We start from the raw sequence: 23172 nt of genomic DNA on the forward strand, positions 1-23172 counted from the left end.
CTGCCACCCCAAAGGGCTACCAGTTACTCACAAACTCCATGGCACAGGCAGCAGGGCTAGTCTGTTATGCCAGCGTGCCCACCTTGCTGCCCACTCTGGCTCTAATTTCTTTAACCTTGGTTACTTTGGATTATGGCTCTCATTTTATGGCGCCTTTCTCCTGGTTTGTTATATGGTGGGCTCAGCCTGTGGTCCCCTCAGTGGTCCCTCGGCCGTGTTGCTCAGGTATTCCTCTTCCTCCTTGTGCTGTTCGTCTCTCTTTCTCGTACATCAGATTCCACAATTGGTTTATGCACTGCCACCCGTCGGCATTCCTGGTTGGATGCTCTCTTTCACCGATGGGCGCCTGCTTTGGTAATCGTTGGGCGCCCACCTTTTCTTTTCCTTTCCTTTTTTTCAATCTCCCCTTTAATTTTAACTTTAGCATGAATACTGAACTCTGGTGTTTGGTGCTTGGGCCAGGGGTCGCTTTGGTTTCCCTCTCCCTTTTTGAATTGGCCCTGCTTTTAGTGTGTGTAGGCAACAAGCCTGCTTCGGTGTTTTAGGACCAGGCCTACTTTACCTTTAGGGGTCTTCTCAGAGTTTCTTCAATTTCTCCCGTCGGTTAAAGACTCAAGGTTGGGCAGTCAATGAAGACGTCCATTCGACTGGGGTTTCAACCTACTGGTTTTGTGAAGCTTCAGTCCCCTGCTTCACTAGTCCACCACCTTCATAAGCACCCCAGACCACAGAGGTGGACCCCTTAGAAGTCCAATCCTTACAAATCCTCCTCCTCCAGGATGAACATCCAAAAAGATCAGTTTGAATTTGCTGCTCGGGAAAGCAGCAGCAGTCGAGGGCTTTAGATGTGACAAGGACCGGCTCATGACAAACCTGAAAGTACCTGGGATTATACCCCTCCTCCAGTAGGGGGTCTTATTTTCACATGCACTGCCAGCCCCATCATTAGTGAGGAGAGCAACCTGACCTCGACGCTTCAGTCCTCCGTAGCTGAAATAGACGGCGAGTATTGAGACTGGCATAGCGAAAGGCCGTTTACTAAAATGGGCATAGTGGCACAACGGTAAGTGCGTCTGCTTCGATCGCGTCGTGCATTTATTTACAAACATCTCATCACTGGATATGCCAGTCCTTACGTCCCTCTCTCTCTGTGCATCTTTGTTGCCTGTGCTCCTCTGGCATTGCTGCCCTCTTGTGGATGCTGGACAACATTACATCTGGTTATGAATGCTTGTAATGGCATCACAGACGACAGCGCCATCTAGTGTCTGATCTCGATCACTGATGGTATCCCAGACTACGTCGCCCTCTAGTGGCTCAGCTCTGTCACTGCTGTTCAGCATATGCTGCCCTCTAGTGTTTGAAGTCTGTTACTCATTTTTATTACTGCCTGTGCCGCCCTCTAGTGTTCTGATCTCGCCACCTTCAATGTTTATTCATGTATATTTTTATATCTTGTTTATAATTTATAAATTCTTTTGTGTTTTTGGTGTCTTTCTTTTTGTGCTGTAAAGTTGCAGTTGTAGATATCGTCCTGTTCATGAATCGTTTTGTATTTGACGTTATCCCCTCTTCCTGAATGGAGTTTAAGGGTGCAGGCCTGACCTACCTAAGGCCCCATCTCTACCCTTTTGCCTCATAATTATTTATGTACCTTACAGGCTTGTTGAAGGCGGGGTCACCGTTCACATGTCTGCTGGAGCTCCGCCCCCTAATTGTATATTCTCAGCTGGCAGCTTCACAGTGCCCTCCTTTGAGCTGCAGACCACCGGAGCGCTGCTCCAATCCTATGCCATTTGGTGTCCTTTTCATTGTACGCCCCTGATGTTAACGATATGCTCGGTCATCGGCCTCTTTCTATTTTCAAGGTGCGCCTCGCACTTACTTAGGTGGTTGTGGGAGGAGTTATCGGACTCATGAATAATGATGACGGCCGGGTGGGTGTGTCTTGGTGTGGGCGTGTCATACAGTGTACTGCAGTCATTCGGGAGGAGACACAGTCATGCTTTGCGGTGGCCACGCCCTGCTCAGATCTTTTGAGGTGTAAATCATGTGACATAAACATAAAATTCTGACTGGCTCTTCTTCCGCTGATCTCCAAAATGGTGGAGCTGGGGAGGTCTGTAGCGAGACCCTTCTTGATTTTTCTGGCTTTCCAAAAACAAAAGCCACCCAAATTCAAACAAAATCAGGCCTGCAGCTCCAAAGTGTTGTTGCACGATATCAAAAGTTGACCTCAGCTCCGGCTTCCTTAAAGCAAAGCGGCAAACTATCTGCAAAGAAAATTGAGAAAGAATAAAAGAACGCTGGAAAAACTGGGGTCCTGTAAGAATCAAGCAAAGGTGTTCTTTTGTGTCATTTTTAAAGATTTATTAACAAAAATATAGAAAAGCAAAAATAAGCCAAAAATGTTACAGAAAATAAACGAGGCAAACCATTTCAAAATCCTAAAAACAGAGCCAAAATATTCAAGGACCAGAAAAATCCAAACACTCACACAGAAACAAAATGCAATTGTGAAGATTATAGAGAGGGGGCGGAGCTTCAGTGACCTCAACAATTTTGGCTCCACCTCCAAATATGAAACTCAAAACACAAGGTGGATGACCAAAAACACTAAACCATAAATACACATACATAAATACTAAATTATTCTTCTTCAAATCAATATTCAAAACAGAAAATTCAATAAGACCAAAAACATGATTACTAACATAATACACAAAATGATATTTAACAACCAACCCAAAATATGAAATTAAAAATAAAAGAAAAAAAAGACGACTTGAGCCAGGGATAACGCCCAGGCTAAACCAGAACAGAAATGTTGCTTTTGTCATTTTGGGCCAGGGCTTACCACGGTTCTCCTCTCCCTTTTCAGATTTATAAACTTTGGCTCCCCTTCAGGGTGTGTAGGCCACAAAGTCTGCTTCTTGAGTTTGGGGGCCAGGCACACTTGGAGCACGGGAGGCCTGCTCAGATTATTTTCGAGATCGGAGGTCTCTTTCTGAGTTTTGTGAGGAAGTCAGCGATGGGAGTCTTTCAGTTATTTCCGGGTGTTCATTCATGTCCCTGGGTGTGTGCTTTACTAGTCTGAGCTAACAGGGCCGCTCATGGGTGCCGTTCCTTCCCTATATGGATGCAGCGAGAGCTGCGTCTGAATGCTTGGTGTTGAGTTTGTTCACAGTCGTTTTTGGACGACTTTTATCACCACGCTGGTTTGTGGTTTTGATGGACAGGACGTCAAGGTGCAGCCGAGGATCTCCAGCTAGGGAGACGAGGGGTAGTATTGCTCCTTTACACCGACAATGTTACCCTCTCTGCCTCATTCAACTCTGGACCTTCGGGTGAAGTGACTGGGATGAGGATCAGCACCACCAAGTCAGCAGAACAGAGTGGATTGTCCTCTCCAGGTGAGGGGGAAACAACTGCCCTTAGTGGAGGAGTTCCAAGTATCTAAGGATCTTGATTGGAAAATGTGACATCGACAAGTGGATTGGAGTGGCGTCAGTTGTTCTGTGAGTGCTGTACCAGTCCACTGTGGTAAAGCAGGAGTGGAGTCTAAAGACAAACTGTCGATCTACATCTCTGTCCTCAGCTACGGTCATGAGTACTGTGGGTGGTGAGATCTCAAGGGACTGTGGTAGACACGAGGTTTCTTTGCAGGGTAGTTGGTAGGGTGAGAGTCTCAGGAATTCGGGAGAGACTCGACAGGAGACCGTTAAGGAGGTTGTTGGAAGGTTCCCCCCAGACACATCTCACATGGCCATTAGACCCAAATCTAATGCTTGGCTGGATTAGCAACGTCTTGGCTGGGAATTCCTCAGGAAGTTGGGGACAGGAAAGTCTGGGCGTCTCTCGCCAGGAAAAGCGGTTAAGAAAATGAGGTGAGAATTTCATTGTTACTAGTTTTGCATTTTGGATTGAAATTAAAAAGGAGATTTGTATTACCATTCCGACTTTGGGTATCTTATGCAACGCATCAGTCGCAGTAATGTGTTACTATCACAATATTTGCACTTTTAGGTACAGCAGCCTGTATGTTTACACTCCAGGCACTCATTTCTCGATTCTCCCAAACAATAACAGGCTGGACGTTTCCTAAAACAGGGAATCCTAATATTGGTCTTTGCTAAACTTTTTACAGACGGTTTATTAGGAATTTTAGTTTTTGGTTTGCCCCATGATGAATCTCATGAAAAAACGAAGGAAAGAAATTCGTAATGGGCTCAAGAGGCTTGATTGTCGTGTGACACGTGTCAGGTTTGTCACTCTGCTATTTTACGTTTTGTCCCCCGTTATTTTGACGCTCACTATTCCTTTTATGACTTTGTTCATCGCCTGGTCCTTTTTACTTACAATAATCCTCGGTCAATTTCTGTGTCCTTAGCATGGAGGCCGGGCAGCCAGTTCTGAGGCAGTAACTTTCATTCCAAAAGAATCTGTGGAGCTAGTGGTCCTATGGCCAGGAAAATGAAAAATGAGGGATGCCTGACTCAGTCACAATCTCACCACCCCAACATGAAGAATCAGAAGGCAGTCACCATTTAAGGAACAGATTGGATAGAACATTTTATTCAAACAAGTAACATAACAGAACCGCCCTTCTCTCGTCCCACGAGACGCCCCCTCTGAACAGCGCCTCTCTGCTCTCTGGCCCTGGCCGTCTTGGCTTCACCTCCGCGACTCCTTGGCTGCTGGCAGTGCCCTCCGGCCAGACGTCTACAGGATGATAGGAACACGACTGCTGTATATTCCTTAAGGCATGCATTTTGAAGTTCATTCACAACTATGGACGGAAACCTGGAAGGGGGGGGGCTTTCTCTTTGTCTCGTCACCCGGCTTCGGCTCAGCTCAGCAGATCTCCTTCTCCATGGACGTCTCCACGTCACCGATCATGGGTGAGTCCCCTTTGCCTCCTGTAAGATCAGCTTCCTCAACCAGACCCGCCGCTTTGTTTTGTTCCGCAATGAACTCCAGTCCTTCCAAAATTTTCTGGACCTTCCGCACGCCATCTCTTCTGGCCTGGCGCACATCGGGTCGCCCCTCGGGATCAACGGAATCCAGTGCCAGCAACTCTTTTGTCAACAGTTCCTCCAGCAACAGATAACGCTTGTCGTTTTTCTTGCCCTCAAAGCTGCCAACTTCTGCCTCCAACTTGTTAACCCGCTCGACAATCAGCTGCACTTTGAGCAAACCGGGGTGACTTGGCGAGGTCTCCTCGGTCTCTACAGGGATGGGTGAAGGCGCCTCCCGAGGGACAGGCTTTGCCTCCAGTGGGATAGGCTTGGCGATCTTGGCCTCGGATTTTTCTAGAGGGGGCCTTTGTGCTACTGGGCTTGTGTCCATATCCTTGAAGGAGGCCTGTAGTGGAACAGCTGCTGGGGGGTGGCTTGCCGGAGGAGACCCCTGGAGCAGGACAGAGTGCTGAGCCTGTAAGTAAGCAGAGACCACTTTAGTACCACACATTAGCAGTGAGCTCTTAAAATGGCACCGTGCAGAGGTGGACCCGGCCAGGGAGCCAATTAGCTGAGACAGTCTGGTCAACCAATGGGCAAGGCAGAGAGGTCCCAGTGTGTGTATCCATTTTAAAGTCCAGGGTTCACAATACGACTGTTAGGCTAGAGATGGAGTAGGACTAGAAGAAGAGATGTTATAAACAAAGCTAGAGTGCAAACCAAACAACAACTTTCGTCAAAGCTAAAACATGTCATGAGAATTCAGGGTCCGAAAATCGGACAGGAACATCGTAAACTAAAAAGACTTTTAATAAGAAATCTGTCAGCTAAAAAGATCATAACATCTGCAATCTCGGATGACAAAAAGTCACAACCAGCAAACTTTCAATGACGTCAGATGCCACAACCTCCGAGGCCACACCGCCCAGCATCCTAATATTAGGACTAACAAAACGGCCTTGTCCTATGCTAAAACAAAATGAATAACTTCAGATGCTCTTCCCTGAAGAACACAACAGAAAACCTCACAAAAATGTAATCTCTCTCTCTATAAAATCCGACGTCTGTCTGTCTGTCTGTCTGCTTTTTGATAGAGGATTACTTAACGGATTTAGAGTGGGCTTATTTTCTAGAACTTGCTTGAACATTCCGGTTGATTTTGCGACTTCTCTCACCGTGCAAAGTATCATAGTTCGGTTATGGCACTGATTTATTTGTGTGAATCTGAAAGAGGGGCAGAGGGCCGAGGGGAGGGGGGCGGGGCCGAGGGGCGTACCTTATATCCGTTCAGCTAGCAAATGACAGAACTACTTAACGGATTTAGATCTGTTTTTTTCTAGAATTTGCTTGAACATTCCAGTTGATTTTGCGACTTCTCTCACCGCGCGAAGTATCATAGTTCAGCTGCGGCACCGATCTATTCATGCGAATCTGAGAGAGAGACGCAGCGGGCCGAGGGGAAGGGGTGGCGCCTTGGGACGTACCTTACATCCGCTCAGTTAGCGAATGAGAGAACTATTTAACAGAATCTGTTTTTTTCTAGAATTTGCTTGAACATTCCGGTTCATTTTGCGACTTCTCTCATCGCGCAAAGTATCATGGTTCGGTTATGGCACTGATTTATTCGTGTGAATCTGAAAGAGAGGCAGAGGGCCAAGGGGCGTACCTTACATCCGCTCAGCTAGCGAATGACAGAACTACTTAACGGATTTAGATCTGTTTTTTTCTAGAATTTGCTTGAACATTCCGGTTGATTTTGCAACTTCTCTCATTGCGCTAAGTATCATAGTTCGGTTATGTCACCAATCTATTCATGCGAATCTGAGAGAGAAAGAGAGAGACGCAGTGGGCCGAGGGGAAGGGGTGGCGCCTTGGGATGTACCTTACATCCACTCAGCTAGTGAATGAGAAGACTACTTAACGGATTTAGATCTGTTTTTTTCTAGAATTTGTTTGAACATTCCGGTTGATTTTGTGACTTCTCTAATTGCGCTAAGTATCATAGCTCAGTTGCGGCACTGATCTATTTGTGCGAATCTGAAAGAAAGACACAGTGGGCCGAGGGGAGGGGGGCGGGGCCGAGGGGCGTGCCTTACATCTGATCAGCTAGCGAATGAGAGAACTACTTAACGGATTTAGATCTGTTTTTTTCTAGAATTTGCTTGAACATTCCTGTTGATTTTGCGACTTCTCTCATCGCGCTGCGACTCATAGTTCGCTTATAGGTGTGATATATTTGTGCAAATCCGAGACAGAGGCTGTGGGCTGACGGGAGGGGGAAGCGTGATGTCAGGAGTGGGCGGGGTCCACCTCACTGTCCTGTTTTACTATTACGCGGGCGGAACTGTGGGGCACGGCTAGTTAAAGAATAATTTCAAAGTGATGACACAATGCCACTGCATCTGTGCTCTGATTGTCAATAAGCTGCTATGCCACCCGCGCTCTAAACTACACAGAAGCCTTGAAGGTGGGTGCGTCGCTAATCGGGATGTCACCGCATGGAGACCCTGGCTCAGCACCCCGGACTGAACGGTGTTATGTAACATTTCACAATGCTTGCTTTTTCTAGTGGCATCATGACTCTAGTGACCCCACACCAACATGAAGGCCAAATGCCGGGCCAAAGGGTAGGAGATCACCACTCAAGAAAGCCAAGAATGGCTAATTACCTATGCCCACCCACCTACCCACGCTGCTGTAAAAGTCATTTGTCACAAGTGAATAGAATACCTTTCGATGGTCACAAGGGACACGCATGCAGATTCCCAGAAGGCACTGCACTCAGCAACTTAGGTAAGACTGGATAAGAAGCAAAGATGCCACGTGTAACGTGTCCCTCCCTGCGCCCATTGTAAAGTCTGAGGTTCACAACATGACACAATGCTATAGTGTCTGTGCCGCAATTGCCAGTAAGCTATGCCATTATGCCCCCTGTTCTCTAATATACATTGAAAGCCCTGGATGAGGGCAAGTTGGGTATTTCAGGAGTCAAATGTCACGCAGCATGGAGATTCTGGCTCAGAATCCTTAAGGGCAGCATGATGGTGTGGCATGTCATAATGCTGGCTTTCAGTTCTGTTGCACATATGGTGGCATTGTGACTCTAGTGACGCCACACCAAAATGAAGACCAACTCCTGGATAGAATGGGTAAAAGAACTCCACTCATGGAAAGCATGTAACTACTTGTGCCCACCCACGCTGCTGTACAAGCCATGACAGGTCTCAGCTGTCACCTTTAGATGGTCACAAGGCACTGAGCTCAGCAGCTTAGACAAGATTGGCGTAGAACCAAAGATTCCATGTGTGATGTGTCAAGAAGGAGTTTTTGGAGGAGGTTTGATCTCTACACTAGCTATATGCTCTAGTTTGTGTCCCTGCCTGGGCCCGCTGTCAAGTCTGAGGTCCACAACATGACAAGCCATGCCACCTGTGCTCTACACTACATAAAAGCAAGTTGGGTAGTCATGATGTTAGTCGTCACCCTGCATCACACTCTGGCCCAGCACCCTGATAGTCTGACAATCACAATGCTTGCTCTGTGTTTTGTTGCACTTATGGTGGCCAACATGACCGCTAATAACCCCACGCCACCATCTCTGGGCTTCCGAAAAATGAAGACCAGTTTCTGAAGTGATGTGAAAGAGACCTCAATTCAAGAAAGCCCAAAAAGAGCTACTAACCTGTGGCCTCTCTGCCGCTGGAAATGACATGATGGGCGAGTGAGGTCTCAGCTGTGTGCCGATCCTTGTTGGCGAAGCTTCTCGACTCTGACGCTCTCGTGGAGACTGTGAGCGAGCCGGTGGGCTGGACCAGTCTTCAGGCTGGACTCTGTGGAAGACCGGTGAGTACTCAGTGGGCTGGACGATGTGCTGAGGCCGATGAGGGGGCGGATGAGTGTGAAGATGCTGGGTGTGGCCCCCCACTCCCTCGTGGATCACCGGGATGGAGATGTAGCCGGGCAGAAGCTGCGGGCCTCCGCTCAGGGGTCTGCCGGACTGCAAGGGAGCTCCTGAGTGGACTGGCTGCTGCTGCTGATGATGATGATGGTGATGAGCAGGGGGGTGGTGGAGGAAGAGGAGGAGGAGGAGGAGGAGAAGGAAGGTGATGGTGAAGCTGAAAAGAAAAGAGAGCAGCTATGAATCAAGGGGGGAGATGAGAAAGGGCGAGGAAATGCAGGGCAGCAAGTGACTTCAAAAGCTCAACAGGAAAGTGAGGGTCTTTGTTCAGTTCAGTTAGAACCTGGGGGAGGCGTCACTAACATACACCGCAGTGTTATAATGCACATTATTATTTATGTGGCATGGTTGATTGTTCATGTGATGACAGCTGATCACATGGATGGCATCACTGTCACATCAAAGATGGCTGCAGTGCAAGTAGAAAGTATCCTTCAGTTGGATAAATTGACAACTCTCTCAGCATCACTTAGTTTTCATTTCAAGAAGATCAAGTACGAGGCTTGTTTCAGGTTTTCTGATTTTCTTATAAACTTTAACGATGACTTTTTGGTTTCGCCCCAGTGCTTTGTTTGCTTGATTTATTTTGATTTCCTGGTTTTGACCTTTTGCTTGGCACTAATGACAAATCCGGATTAATGTTATTATCTCCCCGTCTCGTATCACACGACTGATGCTGTAAGTAAAAATGAAAAGACCATGACGAGGGGCCTCACCGTCCAGGTCAGGTGTGACCAGGAAATTTAATTGGTTGTCATATAATTTGTGAGGGGCCGAAGGGCACCCATGCTGGGATGGGTCCTACTCCCTTACCCGGCCAGAAGGACAACTGGGGAGCACAGACATTCCCCTGCATTGCCCAGACACGGGTACAGGAAGATGCAGCAGCCACACCGGAATGGGTGTCCCACCAGTCCCTACAGGACACACTGGCGGGGCACACTGGAAACACTGGGACAGTGGGGGGTGACTGCCTACTATGGGCAGAACACTCCCCTGTACATCGGGTGGCAGCATTCTGTCTGGAGGGACCCAGTATGGACACCCACTGAGCAGCATGAGAGTTGTGGTCCCATGGGTCTGCCCTGCTGGGTTGTGTGGGAGCCACTAGGAGGGTGCTGTGGTATCATTGGGGTCCTGCCCGATTTTCGAAGCTCCCACTTGAAAAGAATACTTTTTGCTATAAAGTGAGAAGTCAAACAAAATAACCGCTTTTATTGGCTAACTAAAAAGATTACAACATGCAGGCTTTGGAGGCAACTCAGGCCCCTTCTTCAGGCGAGATGTTATACAGAAACTGGAGTTCCCTGTGTTTCCATACACACTGGGACAAGTAACAACATTGGTAAATCTTTAAGTGAGACATCTTAAATGTAAAAAATTAATAGAGATCGTCAGGCTAGGGTTCATTTAACAAGAGAGAAGAACAATGTCTGGTCAAGATCTTTGGATAAGATAACTGTCCAACAAAGTCTTTTGAAGTTTCGGATGAGTTTTTCCATACAATGTGTGTCAAGAGATGGAAAATTTGACAGGAATTTGTTTGTGGACTGTGTGCAATGAGTGAGCCCACCCTTTAAGAAGAGTACTCAGGTGTGCTGATTGGCGAGTTACTGCTGGCTCCACCTTCCTGCGACTCGATGTTGGATTAAACAGGCTTGAGTATGAGGTTTAGAATGGAGAGAGGAAAGACGAGGCCAAGTCAAGCGTCACCAAAACTTTTGACAGATAAGCTTATAAAGAATTCCTCACAATCCATTTTTTGACTTTACAAATGGCTCCAGAAGGTGCCACTGCTGTGGAAAACATCCTGCACTGTTCCTGTTCACCTCAATGACTACAGGCCAGTGGCACTTCAGTCTCACACCATGAAGACTTTAGATAGGCTGGTCCTGGACTGTATGAGTCCTCTTGTGGTAGACCACCTGGACCCACTGCAGTTTGCTTATCAGACAAAGATTGGTGTGGAGGCTGCTATTATCTGTCTGCTGCACAAGGCTGGACAAAGCTGGGTGCACTGTGAGGATTCTGTTGTTTGATTTCTCCAGTACAATTTATTTTTATATAGCCCAAAATCACACAAGGTGCCTTCAGTACCACCCAAAGGAGTAAACTCAGGGACATGCAGGTGGGTGAGCCTGTGGTGTCCTGATGATGAACTATCAGTCAGGCAGACCCCAGTTTGTGAGTGAGCGACACTGGAGCACCACAAGGAACAGGCCCATCTGCTTTACTCTTCACTCTTTACACCTCTGACTAGAAACAGAACAGCAGGTCGGGTCCCTTGTAGAAATTCTCAGAGGATTCTGCACTTATGGGGGGTATTGATAAGGGGGGATAAGACAGAGGAGAGGAGTCAGGAGAGAATTTGAGAATTGTCTGCAACTCAACATCTGACACTTTCACCGCACCAAAAAGCGGTGACTATGTCTGGTCACTAATCAGGGAGTGGATGTAGAGGTGGTCCTCTCCTACAAGTACTTGGGGGTCCACATCCATGACAGGTTGGACTCATCTCCAACTGGCTCTTCTTCCTTTGGAGACTGCAAACTTGTACTGTGAGTGGTGACAGCCTTCCCATCTCCTACGCCTCTGTGATGGCCAGTGTGGTGTGCTGGGCTGGCGACATCACTTGAAGAGAAGATCACCGAATCAACAAGCCAATTAAAAGGGCACTCACAGTTATAGGACATACTCGGGACCCCCTCGAGGTATTCAAGAAGGAGAGAATGAAAACAAAACTTCTGAGTGCTATTATGAACAGCTCTGCACATCCTCTCTGTGATGCACCAACACTGAGGACTTTCAGCCAACAAATTATTTAGCAGAAGTGGGTCAGGAAACACAATGGGGGTCCCTTTATATCAACGGCAAAACACCTGCATAGCGCCTCACTGGGACTGGGAAGCCAGGAGAGTTTTCTTTTTAATTTTCTTCCTTTTAAGTCACTCTGGTGTGTATATTTATTTACTTATACACATGATCCCTTGATGTCACAATGTCATGACTGAGGGCTATATCAATTCAGGGCTGAGGACGAGGGTCTCTTGTGGTTCATTATTTGGTGGAGTTTTTTAGATATTTGTGTAAGTGGTTCATTTAGATTATTTCTGATGCTTTTTCAAATATGGACTCTGTTTAAAGTTTATAAATACTGGATTATGGGCTGGGTTTTTTGCCTTATGGGTACCACCCTTTATGATCCACTTCTGCCTACTTACTTTTGTTAAATAAATTCTTTGTTTTATTTTTATGGTCCCGGGGTTTGGCAGTTCCCCTCCTGTCATTTTGTTATTTTTTTGGCCTGTTCCCTTTCATAGTCAGCTGAAGCCTAATTTTGAGTCTGAAGAAAAGGCTGACAATTGGCTCATAAGCCTCCAAGAAGCCTGAGCGTAGATTTTGGAGGCTCAGCCACACTTGGAGCCTGTGAGCCCCCAGGAATCATAACATCTTCCCTTCTGATCTTTTTATAGTTTCATTTCTCGATTCTTCGAGTTAATAAATTGTTTGCTCTTCTGGACTGCTTTCTTAAGCAATATTTTTCCGAATGATCTTTTTGAATGTTTGTTTGTGTTTGTGTATAAAACTATTCTTATTATTATAAGAGAAACATTGTCTCGTTCTTCGGCCAGGGGTTTCAAGGTTCCCCTCTCCTTTTTCAATTTTTACAAGCTTCCCTTTTTGCCGTGCAGGCTGCAGTCTTGTTTATGAGTTTAAGGGCAAGGCTTACTTTCTGGTTTCTAGGCCTAATCTGCAGTCTGATGTCTGTTTGAGTTTTGTGAGCTGGACAAATCATAACAGTAATAATTAAAAAACTGTACGTTATAATGAGAATTTTGAATCAAATTATATTTTTGTTTGCTTTGTGAAGTGCCTCTCCGAGTAAAATGATATAAAAATTGGTTGACTGTTTCAACTCCCAAGGGACTCGGATTATTGGGATGGGTTTCAGAACAAATCCCAGGACATAAACTGCACTAGTTAAAGTAGTCAATGACTTGTGGGTAAATGCAGGCAGAGGCCGTTTATCTGTTCTCATCCTCTTAGATCTGAGTGCCGCATCTGATACCATTAACCACAATATTCTTAGAAATTGCCTTAGTCAATGGGTGGGTCTTAAATTGGTTTGAGTCCTACCTGGCAGGTAGAAAATTCTTTGTTAGTTGTGGTAATGATACTTCAAAGACCCTTGATATTCTATATGGTGGTCCACAAGGGTCTTTCCTGAGTCCGCTGCTCTTTTCGATCTCCATGCTTCCATTAGGTCAGATTATCTCAAGGCATAACGTGAACTACCACAGCTATGCTGATGACACACAATGTATTTATCAATAGCGCCTGATGACCCCGACTCTCTCGATTCACTGACCCCAATGTCTCACTTGTGTTTCTGAATGGATAAGTAGTAATTTCCATCCATCCATCCATTTTCCAACCCGCTGAATTCGAACACAGGGTCACGGGGGTCTGCTGGAGCCAATCCCAGCCAACACAGGGCACAAGGCAGGAACCAATCCCGGGCAGGGTGCCAACCCACCGCAGGACACACAAACACACCCACACACCAAGCAAACACTAGGGCCAATTTAGAATCACCAATCCACCTAACCTGCATGTCTTTGGACTGTGGGAGGAAACCCACGCAGACGCGGGGAGAACATGCAAACTCCACGCAGGGAGGACCCGGGAAGCGAACCCAGGTCCCCCAACTGCGAGGCAGCAGCGCTACCCACTGTGCCACCGAAGTAGTAATTTTCTCAAACTAAATAAGGAGAGAACAGAAACTTTAGTGATTGGCAAAAATGCATATAATGAGGTTATTAGAAATAAACTTGATGCATTAGGATTAAAAGTCAAGACGGAGGTAAAGAATTTAGGGGTAACTATTGACTCTGACCTGAATTTTAAATCACAAATTAATAGGACAGCATTTTTTCACTTAAGAAATATAGCAAAAGTTAGACCTCTTATAATATTGCAAGATACTGAGAAATTAGTTCACGCTTTTGTTTTCAGTCGACTAGATTACTGTAACGCACTTCTCGCAGGACCACCCAAAAAAAGACATCAATCGATTGCAACGAGTGCAGAATGGAGCTGTCAGAATCTTAACTAGGAAAAGAAAATCCGAGCACATCACACCAGTCTGAGCATCACTACACTGGTTACCTGTGTCATTTAGAATTATTTTAAAATCCTGCTTATGGTTTACAAAGCCTTAAATCATCTCGTTCCATCTTATATTTCAGAATGTCTGACACCTTACACTCCAAATTGTAACCTTAGATCTTCAAACGAGGGTCTGCTTATTATTCTGAGAGCTAAACTTAAAAGAAGTGGTGAGGCGGGTGGCCTTCTGCTGTTATGCACCTAAAATCTGGAATAGCTGAACAATAGGAATTCGCCAGGCTAATACAGTGGTGCACTTTATAAAACTGATAAGAACTCATTATTTTAACATGGCTTTCTCATAGCTTCATCTTAGTTTAATCCTGATTATCTGTATATTCAATTAATTATCATTATCACTCATGGTGGCTCCACAATCCATACTAACCCCTACTTTCTCTTCTGTTCTTTTTCTGTGGTGCCGATCTGCGCCACAACCACCTGATCAAAGCACCATGATGTCTCTACACTGACGGCCTCCGTTATCATCAAGTTCTTCCATGTGAACCCTGAATACCATGAGGACTGATTGAGGTCATTTATGTTACGGGGGCTGGGTGGTCTCGTGGCCTCGGACCCCCTGCAGATTTTATTTTTTTTCACCAGCCGTCTGGAGTTTTTTTTTTTTTGTTTGTTTTTTCTGTCCTCCCTGGTCATCGGACCTTACTTTTATTCTATGTTAATTAGTGTTCCCTTATTTTAATTCTTATTTATTTTGTCATTTTTCTCTTTCTTCATCATGTAAAGCACTTTGAGCTCCATCATTTGTATGAAAATGTGCTCTAGAAATAAATGTTGTTGTTGTCCTTCCTCCTCGATTCTCTCCTCAGTACTTGTGTGTCATTTACTGAATGTGGTGTGAGAATGCCTTCTAAACATCAGCCTTTCAGGAAGTGGAACAGTGGCACAACTGTGGACAGGCCTCTGAGGCTCATCTGTCACCGAGGTCACACATACACACACACACACACACACAGCTGGCCCGTGTAGTTACCTCACTTCCGTGAAGGCCCGGGTCTGATGTCGGAGAGCTCTGAGTGCACTGTGGCTCAGCGGGAGGACTCTCTCTGATGGCAGACTGCGAGCGTCCTGAATGACTTGCCGGTGGACACTGTTCCCGAGACTCCATTTTAAACCGTGCTATTCCGGGCTGAGCGTAGGAGGCAAACGGATGCTGCTGCCGCTGCTCCAGACTCTCGTGGACAACGGGGATGGAGATGTAGCCCGGCCGTAGGCTGGGAGGCTTCATTTCCTTGACAGGAGGGCTGTAGTTCTCCTGGGCTGTTGGCTGTGGAGACGCAGACGGTCCATTGGATGAGTGACGTTCCTGGAAGAAAGTCAAACAAAACTGGTTTAGAACAAAGAAATTGGAGGGCTGACACGGGGGGAGAGTCCAACAAACAGAACACCACTTTTCAAGAGGGCCGCCATTTTGTACCTTTTCCGATTAGAGTTGAGACAAATGTAAGCAGTAAGAGCAGTCCGAGTCAAGTTGTCATGGGCACTGAGCCCAGTCTAGTTTTCTTTTCTTGTAAATTTCTCTCTGACATCTTGTTGAGCACTTTGAGGTTCACCATTTGTATGAAAAATGTGCCTGACGTATTCCCCGGTGCCATGATAAACAAGAGTGGATTAAAATGGAAAACCTAAATCAGCTCTGCAGTGCACCATCAGGCACACACTTGCCATGTTCTCACGTGTTACGACATCGGGTGCCCTCTCACCTTTCACTGCCAGCTGATTAGAAGCAGACACACACTATGCCATCACACAGGCTCAATATGGATGGAGGCCTTTTGAACAATCCCATGCACGGCAGAGAAAAAGAAAAACTGAATGGACCAGGAGACAAAAACTCATAGAAAGAAAAAGGAAGAGCCAAAATGCCAGGAGATCACAGCAAAACCAAAACGGCCAAACACCTGAACCAAAGCATGACCCTCAATACATCTTTTAAACCCCAACACCTCCAAACAACGCAAACGTATGTTTTGTTAAAAACAACAAAATCCATAATCCTGGACCCCAGGAGTGGTGCACTGTCACCTTATATACTCCCTGAGAGTAATGTCACCCTGCACAACTCCCTGGTGTCACATAACAGCAATGGGGAATGGCTGCTATCAGCTACATGGCTGCCAATCTAAAAAAGTAACCAGAATGGTGGCTTAAAAATAACTAAAAAAACACAGAAATTACACCTGTGCTCAAAGCCCAGAATGACAACATGGACAATATACGGGGACATGATGCGGACAATTTAAGAAGGCAGCAGAATGGACTGAGGAGTGGGGAATCCATCTTGAAGGTAGAAGGGCAGAGCATGTGAACTTCTGTAGGATTATCACATCACTACTGACGCTTTATTAGGTACACCTGCTCAACTGCTTGTTAACACAAATATCTAGCCAATCACAAGGCAGCAACTCACTGTAGACATTGTCAAGATGACCTGCTGAAGTTCAAACCGAGCATCAGAGTGAGGAAGAAAGGGGACTGAAGTGACTTTGAATGTGGTGGCAGGGCTGTTGGTGCTAGATGGGCTGATCTGAGGATTTCACAAACTGCTGATCTACTGGGATCTTCACACACAGCCATTTCTAGGGTTTACAGAGAGTGGTCTGAAAAGGGGGAAAACATCCAGTGAGTGGCAGTTGTCTTGTTGATGTCAGAGGTGAATGGCCAGACTGGTTTGAGCTGACAGAAAGACAACAGGAACACAAATAAGCACTTGTTACAAGCGAGTTCTGCAGAAGAGCAGCTCTGAACACATCGAACCTTGAAGCAGGTGGGCTACAGCTGCAGGAGACCACACAGGGTGCCACTCCTGTCAGCTAAGAACAGGCAACTGAGGCGACAATTCACACGGCTGACCAAAATTAGACAATAGAAGATTGGAAAAATGTCGCCAGGTCTGCTGAGTCTCGATTTCTGCTGTGACATTCAGATGGTGGGGTCAGAATTTGGCATCAACAACATGAAAGTAGGGATCCATCCTGCCTTGTATCAACACTTCAGGCTGGTGCTGGTGATGCTGTGAAGGATATTTTCTTGGCACATTTTGGGCCCCTTAGTACCAACCAAGCATCATTTAAATGACAGTCCCTTTGTGACCGTCATCTTCTGATGGCTACTCCAGCAGGATAACACACCATGTCATAAAGCTCAGATCATCTCAAGCCGGTTTCTTGAACCTGACAAAGAGCTCACTGGAGTCTAATGGCCTCCACAGTCACCAGATCTCAATCCAATAGAGCACCTTTGGGATGTGGTGGAACGGGAGATTCACATCATGGATGCTATCATGTCAATATGGACCAAAATCAATGAGGAATGTTCCAGCACTTTGTTGAATCTATGACACAAAGAATTCCAAAGGCAAAAGGGGGTCCAAGCCGGTACCAGCAAGGTGTACCTAATAAAGTGGCCATTGAGGGCATACAGCTTTGCACCACATAACGTCCGTGCAGGCCACGTCTTGACCGTGTGTATCTATCTCTGTGGTCCAATAGGGTTATAACAGAATGCAGGAATTCCAGTCAGAGAACAGGACAGCACGGGTGTAACCAGACGTAGTGGAGCGTCTCATGTTTCTTGTACACAAAGCGATTGTGCTGCCAGTACTGTACTGTATTGTACTTTCGATTGTTCTTTAATGTGACCTTTCCCTACTCACAAAAGTAAACGTTTACCGTATAACAGTGTAAGCTCCGACTCGTTGGCACCAGCACCCAATCTCGTGTGCCACGTGTCTCTGGAGTGATGCAGCGTCATCTCTCTGTATTGAGTCCAAACAGGTACACTGCACTATAAGAATACTAATAATTATTATTTGCATTTATCATTTCTCACTACTCAAAGCGCTCAACAATTGCAGGTTAAGGGCCCAACAGAGCAGAGTCCCTATTGGCATTTACGAGATTCAAACCGGCAACCTTCCGATTGCCAGTGCAGATCCCTAGCCTCAGAGCCACCACTATCCACTAAGTACTGTCTATAATATAATGTCCGCACAGTGTTCAAATCGCACAACTGACTGCTTCACAGAACGTATTGTGGACACCAAGTGGTGCACAGCCCTGTACTTTACCTGAATTATAGAGACTAATTGTTAAATCAGGATTTCAGTTTGATTGATGATCTCTTAACTTTCTATTCGGTTATGCATGTTAATAAATACGATACAGCTGTTTCAATAGTAACTTGGTCCAGATTCCTTCATGTTTCAGCTCTCAGTGGTTCAGGTGTCAGCCTAAGGGTTTCATTGAAGGACTCAGCAGGATTAAGGAGGGGATGACAGACTTCAGGCCTACAACAGGCAAACCAAACCTGTTAGAGCCTCATCATCAGGACAGACCTGGAGCCTTGTGTATGAAACCGAACATGATGCTTATGCTAGAAAGGCAAAAACAGTGCATGCACAAAATACATCTTATATATAAAAATGACTACGCGTGGAAGTGTGTCTGTCTGTTTGTCCGGCCCGGAAGTGAGAGGTGGAGTCGGGGTGAGGGTGCCGCCTCAGAGGATACACAAGCGAGGTCAGCACGTCGGCAAAATGAAACCTGCATGGAGAGAGACACCCTGAGTAGTTCCTTTCAATTCTTTCAATTACCTGACATCTCTACATTTCAATTTTTCCATCCATCCATCATCCAACCCACTATATCCTAACTACAGGGTCACGGGGGTCTACTGGAGCCAATCCCAGCCAACACAGGGCACAAGGCAAGAAACAAACCCCAGGCTGGGCGCCAGCCCACCACAGCATTTCAATTTTTTTTCTGATAATTTCAATAGTTTCTAGGACCCTGGGCTTTTTACACCACAGGCTTACACATATACAATATATTTCAGATTTAAAAAACAGTGTACAGCGAAGTCCCACACCAAGATCCTTTATAAATCTCAAATCAACTTAAATAAACTCAGCCATTCCTCATCACCTCCACCACGTAATGCACTTTTGGAATATTCATGACCTAATCACCATATAAATTTGGCCATGTTCCTGCCGGTGAACCCCGAGAGCCCTAAGGTCATCTTGATCTCTCTCACCCTTTAGCTTGGGAATGGATTAGAACGTTAACAGGCCATTCAGCCCGACAAGCTCACCAACTCTGTTCTCCCAGGTCGCTGAAGTTCCACTCAACTCTCCACCATGCTACCTGCTATACTCTGTACAGCGTCTGTGGTTCTTTGTGTGAAGAGAAACTTGGTTGCATAAAAATAACCTGGGAAAAGATGAACGTCTCCGCAGACTCCTGATCCTGGCCTTGGGGCCTTTAAGGCCATCCTGCAGCAGCTCAGCGAAATGGAGAGTCTTGTCCCAGCCATGAAGTGCACATTCAGCTTTGTCAGTGACTGAGCCCGGACAGAATGGTTTGAAATTCTCATCTATTACGGTTTGGCCCGCCATTCCTCCCCGACTTTAGTTTCTTATTGAATTCTTTTGTGTGTTACACTATTGAACATTTTTGATTCATTATATTATCTCCTTTATTTATCACTTTGTATTTTATGGTAATTCTGTTAGTTAGTGTCCTCGACACAGCAGCTGCAGGGACTGTCCTCAGGGCCTCAGTCCAGGGGATTCCTTTCACTTAGCTTTGGATTCTTTCTTTTTTATTACATTCTCGTACACATACGGTAATATAGACAAAGTATAGGAATCGTGAAAAAATCTGACCTCACGATTTTGATAAATGTTGACATTTTAGACCTTCCCGAGTCTAGAAATACCATTTTTAAATGATGTCTGCCTGTGTGTCAACACGATCTCGAAGACGCTCTGACCTTGGTCAGTGAGATTCTGTACACCTGCATAGTTCAAGGGATCAGGGTTAGAATTACAGATAGATGATTCACATTTGGTATGGATATTTAAAATGATAAAAAGCAAACAGATATGAAATTCGAGAAAAATTACTCATCCAGAAGTTGTGTTTTATTTAAACAAATCATGGAAATATAAATGTGTACACGATATTAAAAACCGTATTCAACATAACGCATATTATTAATTTTATTTTAATTCACACATCATCAGTTTAATAATAACGTGTAAACATTGAACATGCCTTGTAAATATAAAGATGTAATGGGAATGATAAGCTGCTACGTCCCCGTTGTGTTCCTGGTAATACATTTAATTATATGATATGATAATGATGGTGGAAATAAAAAAATATAATTAAATGCAGTTTTACCTATAGCAATTTATAGCAACAAATATTATCTAATACTAACAAGTTTTCAATATTTTTAGGTGACTAAAATTCTTTTTACTTTGCACGTAATCGAGGTAATGCACTTGTAATCATGAAAAAATTCCACCACCGTTTGACCTCCCTAAGTGCGAAAATATCATTTTAATATAAAGATTGATTATAAACAGAGATACATGACTGTGCAGCGATATTATCAGTTAGTTATGATGAGAAACAAAGACATACGATATCTGAGAAATGCTACGCAACTGGAGGTGGTTCTGATGACCTTTTCCTCAATCTCAGTGTACGAGAAAGTCGTCTTTACGATTTCTCTGTTTTTTCGACTCCTGCTCTCATCTTTGGTTTCCAAAACCTACGCACGAAGCTTTACCGTTGTTAGCCTTTTTCTTGTTTTTGAATCTTTTTGTAAAATAAACTCCTTCCTTAAGTCCTAAAGAACACTGTTTTATTATTTTAGGCAAGGGGTTTTACAGTTCACCTCTCCCTTTGGAGAATCCTCGCCTTTTAGTCCGTGCAGGCCACAAAGCTGCCTCTAGAGTTGTGAAGTTTAGTTTGTCAGGCCTACTTGGACTTTTCAGGTCTGTCTTGTTGAAAGTGAGGCCCACTTTTGAAGATAAAGACTCTTTTGAGTTTTTTCAAGCCTGCGTACGAGAAGAGTAGTGATCTGGCCACACACTCGTTATTCAAACTGGCTACTGACAGAAGTGCCTTGGAGAGAAAGGGCAGCCCTACAAGGACACAAAGGTTCTTTAGTGGAAAGTGACTTGGAAATAAACTTGTGAGGAGGGGCGAGACAAAAACCAGGCTGGTGGTCAGAACCATCGAAGTTTTAAGTGACCTCACAATTTGTGAGAGCAAAGTTCAAAAAGCAGACCAGAAATTATTCTCTAAAAGACTAAAGAGTTGTTTAGATTCTGCTAAAGCCAGGATACTGGGAGCAGTGAGCTGCCATGTTAGATAGAAAACAGCCGATGACCCTGTGTGTCATAGTGATCACATGACTGCCAACAATGGCGCCATTTCCATAAACCAAAAAACAAGCAAAAAAAAAAAAAAGGCGACTCCCATATTCAAAATACCAAAATGAGATGTGACCTTACAAGAAAATAATAAATGAAATTGACGCTATTATATTTTTGAATGCTTTGCAGTTCTGCTTCTCCCATTTCCTACTACTTTCACTGCTTACTTTTCTTTACCATTTGAGGTTTTGAAATACAAGGGGTGTTCCAAATGTCCGTTCACACAGACCTTTAAGTTTCTTTCTTCCCTGTGGCTGATTTTTTTTTCAGGGAATCTTATTCAGCTTGCCACAAAAACGTCCGGAAATGTTCAGGTTCATAAGACATCGTGGAGACAAGAAATGAAAGTAGATGTGAATGTGGTGCACGGCCGTGAGTGAACCTCCCTGATGAGAACATGTCTTAATATATATATATATATATATATATATATATACACATACTAGGGGGCTGCCCCCTGCTCACTTTCCTTGACAAAGAGCATGCCATGCGTCAGCCACTTCGCATCTCTGCCGCTTGCGTTGTGAAGGGGGGGCCTGAAGGCATGCTAAGGAGATGCAGTTAGTTCAGCTGCTGGCTTGCTACTGGCGAGCTGCATAGAGTTCTGCTTGTCGTGCTGCGCGTTGATCATTTAAAAGCCAGTACAGTAGCTGTCCTTTTGTCTCACAGGATGTTAAAGTGTCTTCCGTCATTTTTTTTTATTATAATAGATCCATCCATTGTCCACCGCTTATCCAAAGTCGGGTCACGGGGGCAGCAGCCTAAGCAATGAAGCCCAGACCTCCCTCTCCCCGGCCACGTCCTCCAGCTCCTCTGGGGAGACCCCGAGGTGTTCCCAGGCCAGCTGGGAGATATATTCCATCCAGTGTGTCCTGGGTGTGCCCCGTGGCTTTCTCCCAGAGGGACATGTCCGGAACACCCCCCTAGGGAGGCGTCCAGGGGGCATCCTAACCAGATGCCCAAACCACCTCAACTTTCTCCTCTCAATGAGGTGGAGCAGCGACTCTACTCCGAGTCTCTCCTGGATAACTGAACTCCTCACCCTATCTCTAAGGGAAAGTCCAGCCACCCTGTGGAGAAAAATAATTTCGGCCGCTGCCAGAGAGGTAACATTCCATGTCCCAAGAGCCAGTTTCGGTAACCAAGGGTCGGAACGCCAGGGCTCCCGCCTTCATCCACCACTCATATCGCATTGCACCTGACCCCTATGACCTCTCTTGCAGGTGGTGGGCTCACAAGACAGCGGAACCACGTTGCTCCTTTGGGCTGAGCCCGGATGGGCCACGTGGTCAAAGGCCCAGCCACCAGGTCCTCGCCAGTGAGCCCCTCCCCTGGGCCTGGCTCCAGGGTGGGGCTCCAAGTACCCTTTCTCGGGCAAGGGAAACGCCGATCCTTGATTTAAATCCATGTGGGGTCTCAGGATCGAGTTAGTCTAGATTTTCACCTCAGACGTGTTTGCCTTGGGAAGACCTACCAGGAGCATGTAGCTCCTGACAACATACAGTGCATCCAGAAAGTATTCACAGCGCATCACTTTTTCCACATTTTGTTATGTTACAGCCTTATTCCAAAATGGATTAAATTAATTTTTTTCCCTCAGAATTCTACACACAACACCCCACAATGACAACGTGAAAAAAGTTTACTTGAGGTTTTTGCAAATTTATTACAAATAAAAAAACATTGAGACACCACATGTACATAAGTATTCACAGCCTTTACCATGAAGCTCCAAATTGAGCTCAGGTGCCTCCTGTTTCCCCTGATCATCCTTGAGATGTTTCTGCAGCTTCATTGGAGTCCACCTGTGGTAAATTCAGCTGACTGGACAT

General features: G+C 45.5%; 1 protein-coding gene across 1 annotated transcript in view; it reads right to left on the reverse strand.

The window, feature by feature from the left end:
- Positions 1-4546: 4546 nt before the first annotated feature.
- Positions 4547-23172, reverse strand: part of bag3 (BCL2 associated athanogene 3) — a 51440-nt gene continuing 32814 nt past the window's right edge. Inside the window, 4 exon segments of the mRNA XM_028825644.2 lie at positions 4547-5433; positions 8641-8809; positions 8811-9073; positions 15080-15412. Coding sequence (XP_028681477.2) covers positions 4855-5433; positions 8641-8809; positions 8811-9073; positions 15080-15412 — 1344 coding nt within the window. The 3' untranslated portion in view covers positions 4547-4854.

This window comes from Erpetoichthys calabaricus, chromosome 2 (genome assembly GCF_900747795.2).
Source record: "Erpetoichthys calabaricus chromosome 2, fErpCal1.3, whole genome shotgun sequence".
NCBI lineage: Eukaryota > Metazoa > Chordata > Cladistia > Polypteriformes > Polypteridae > Erpetoichthys > Erpetoichthys calabaricus.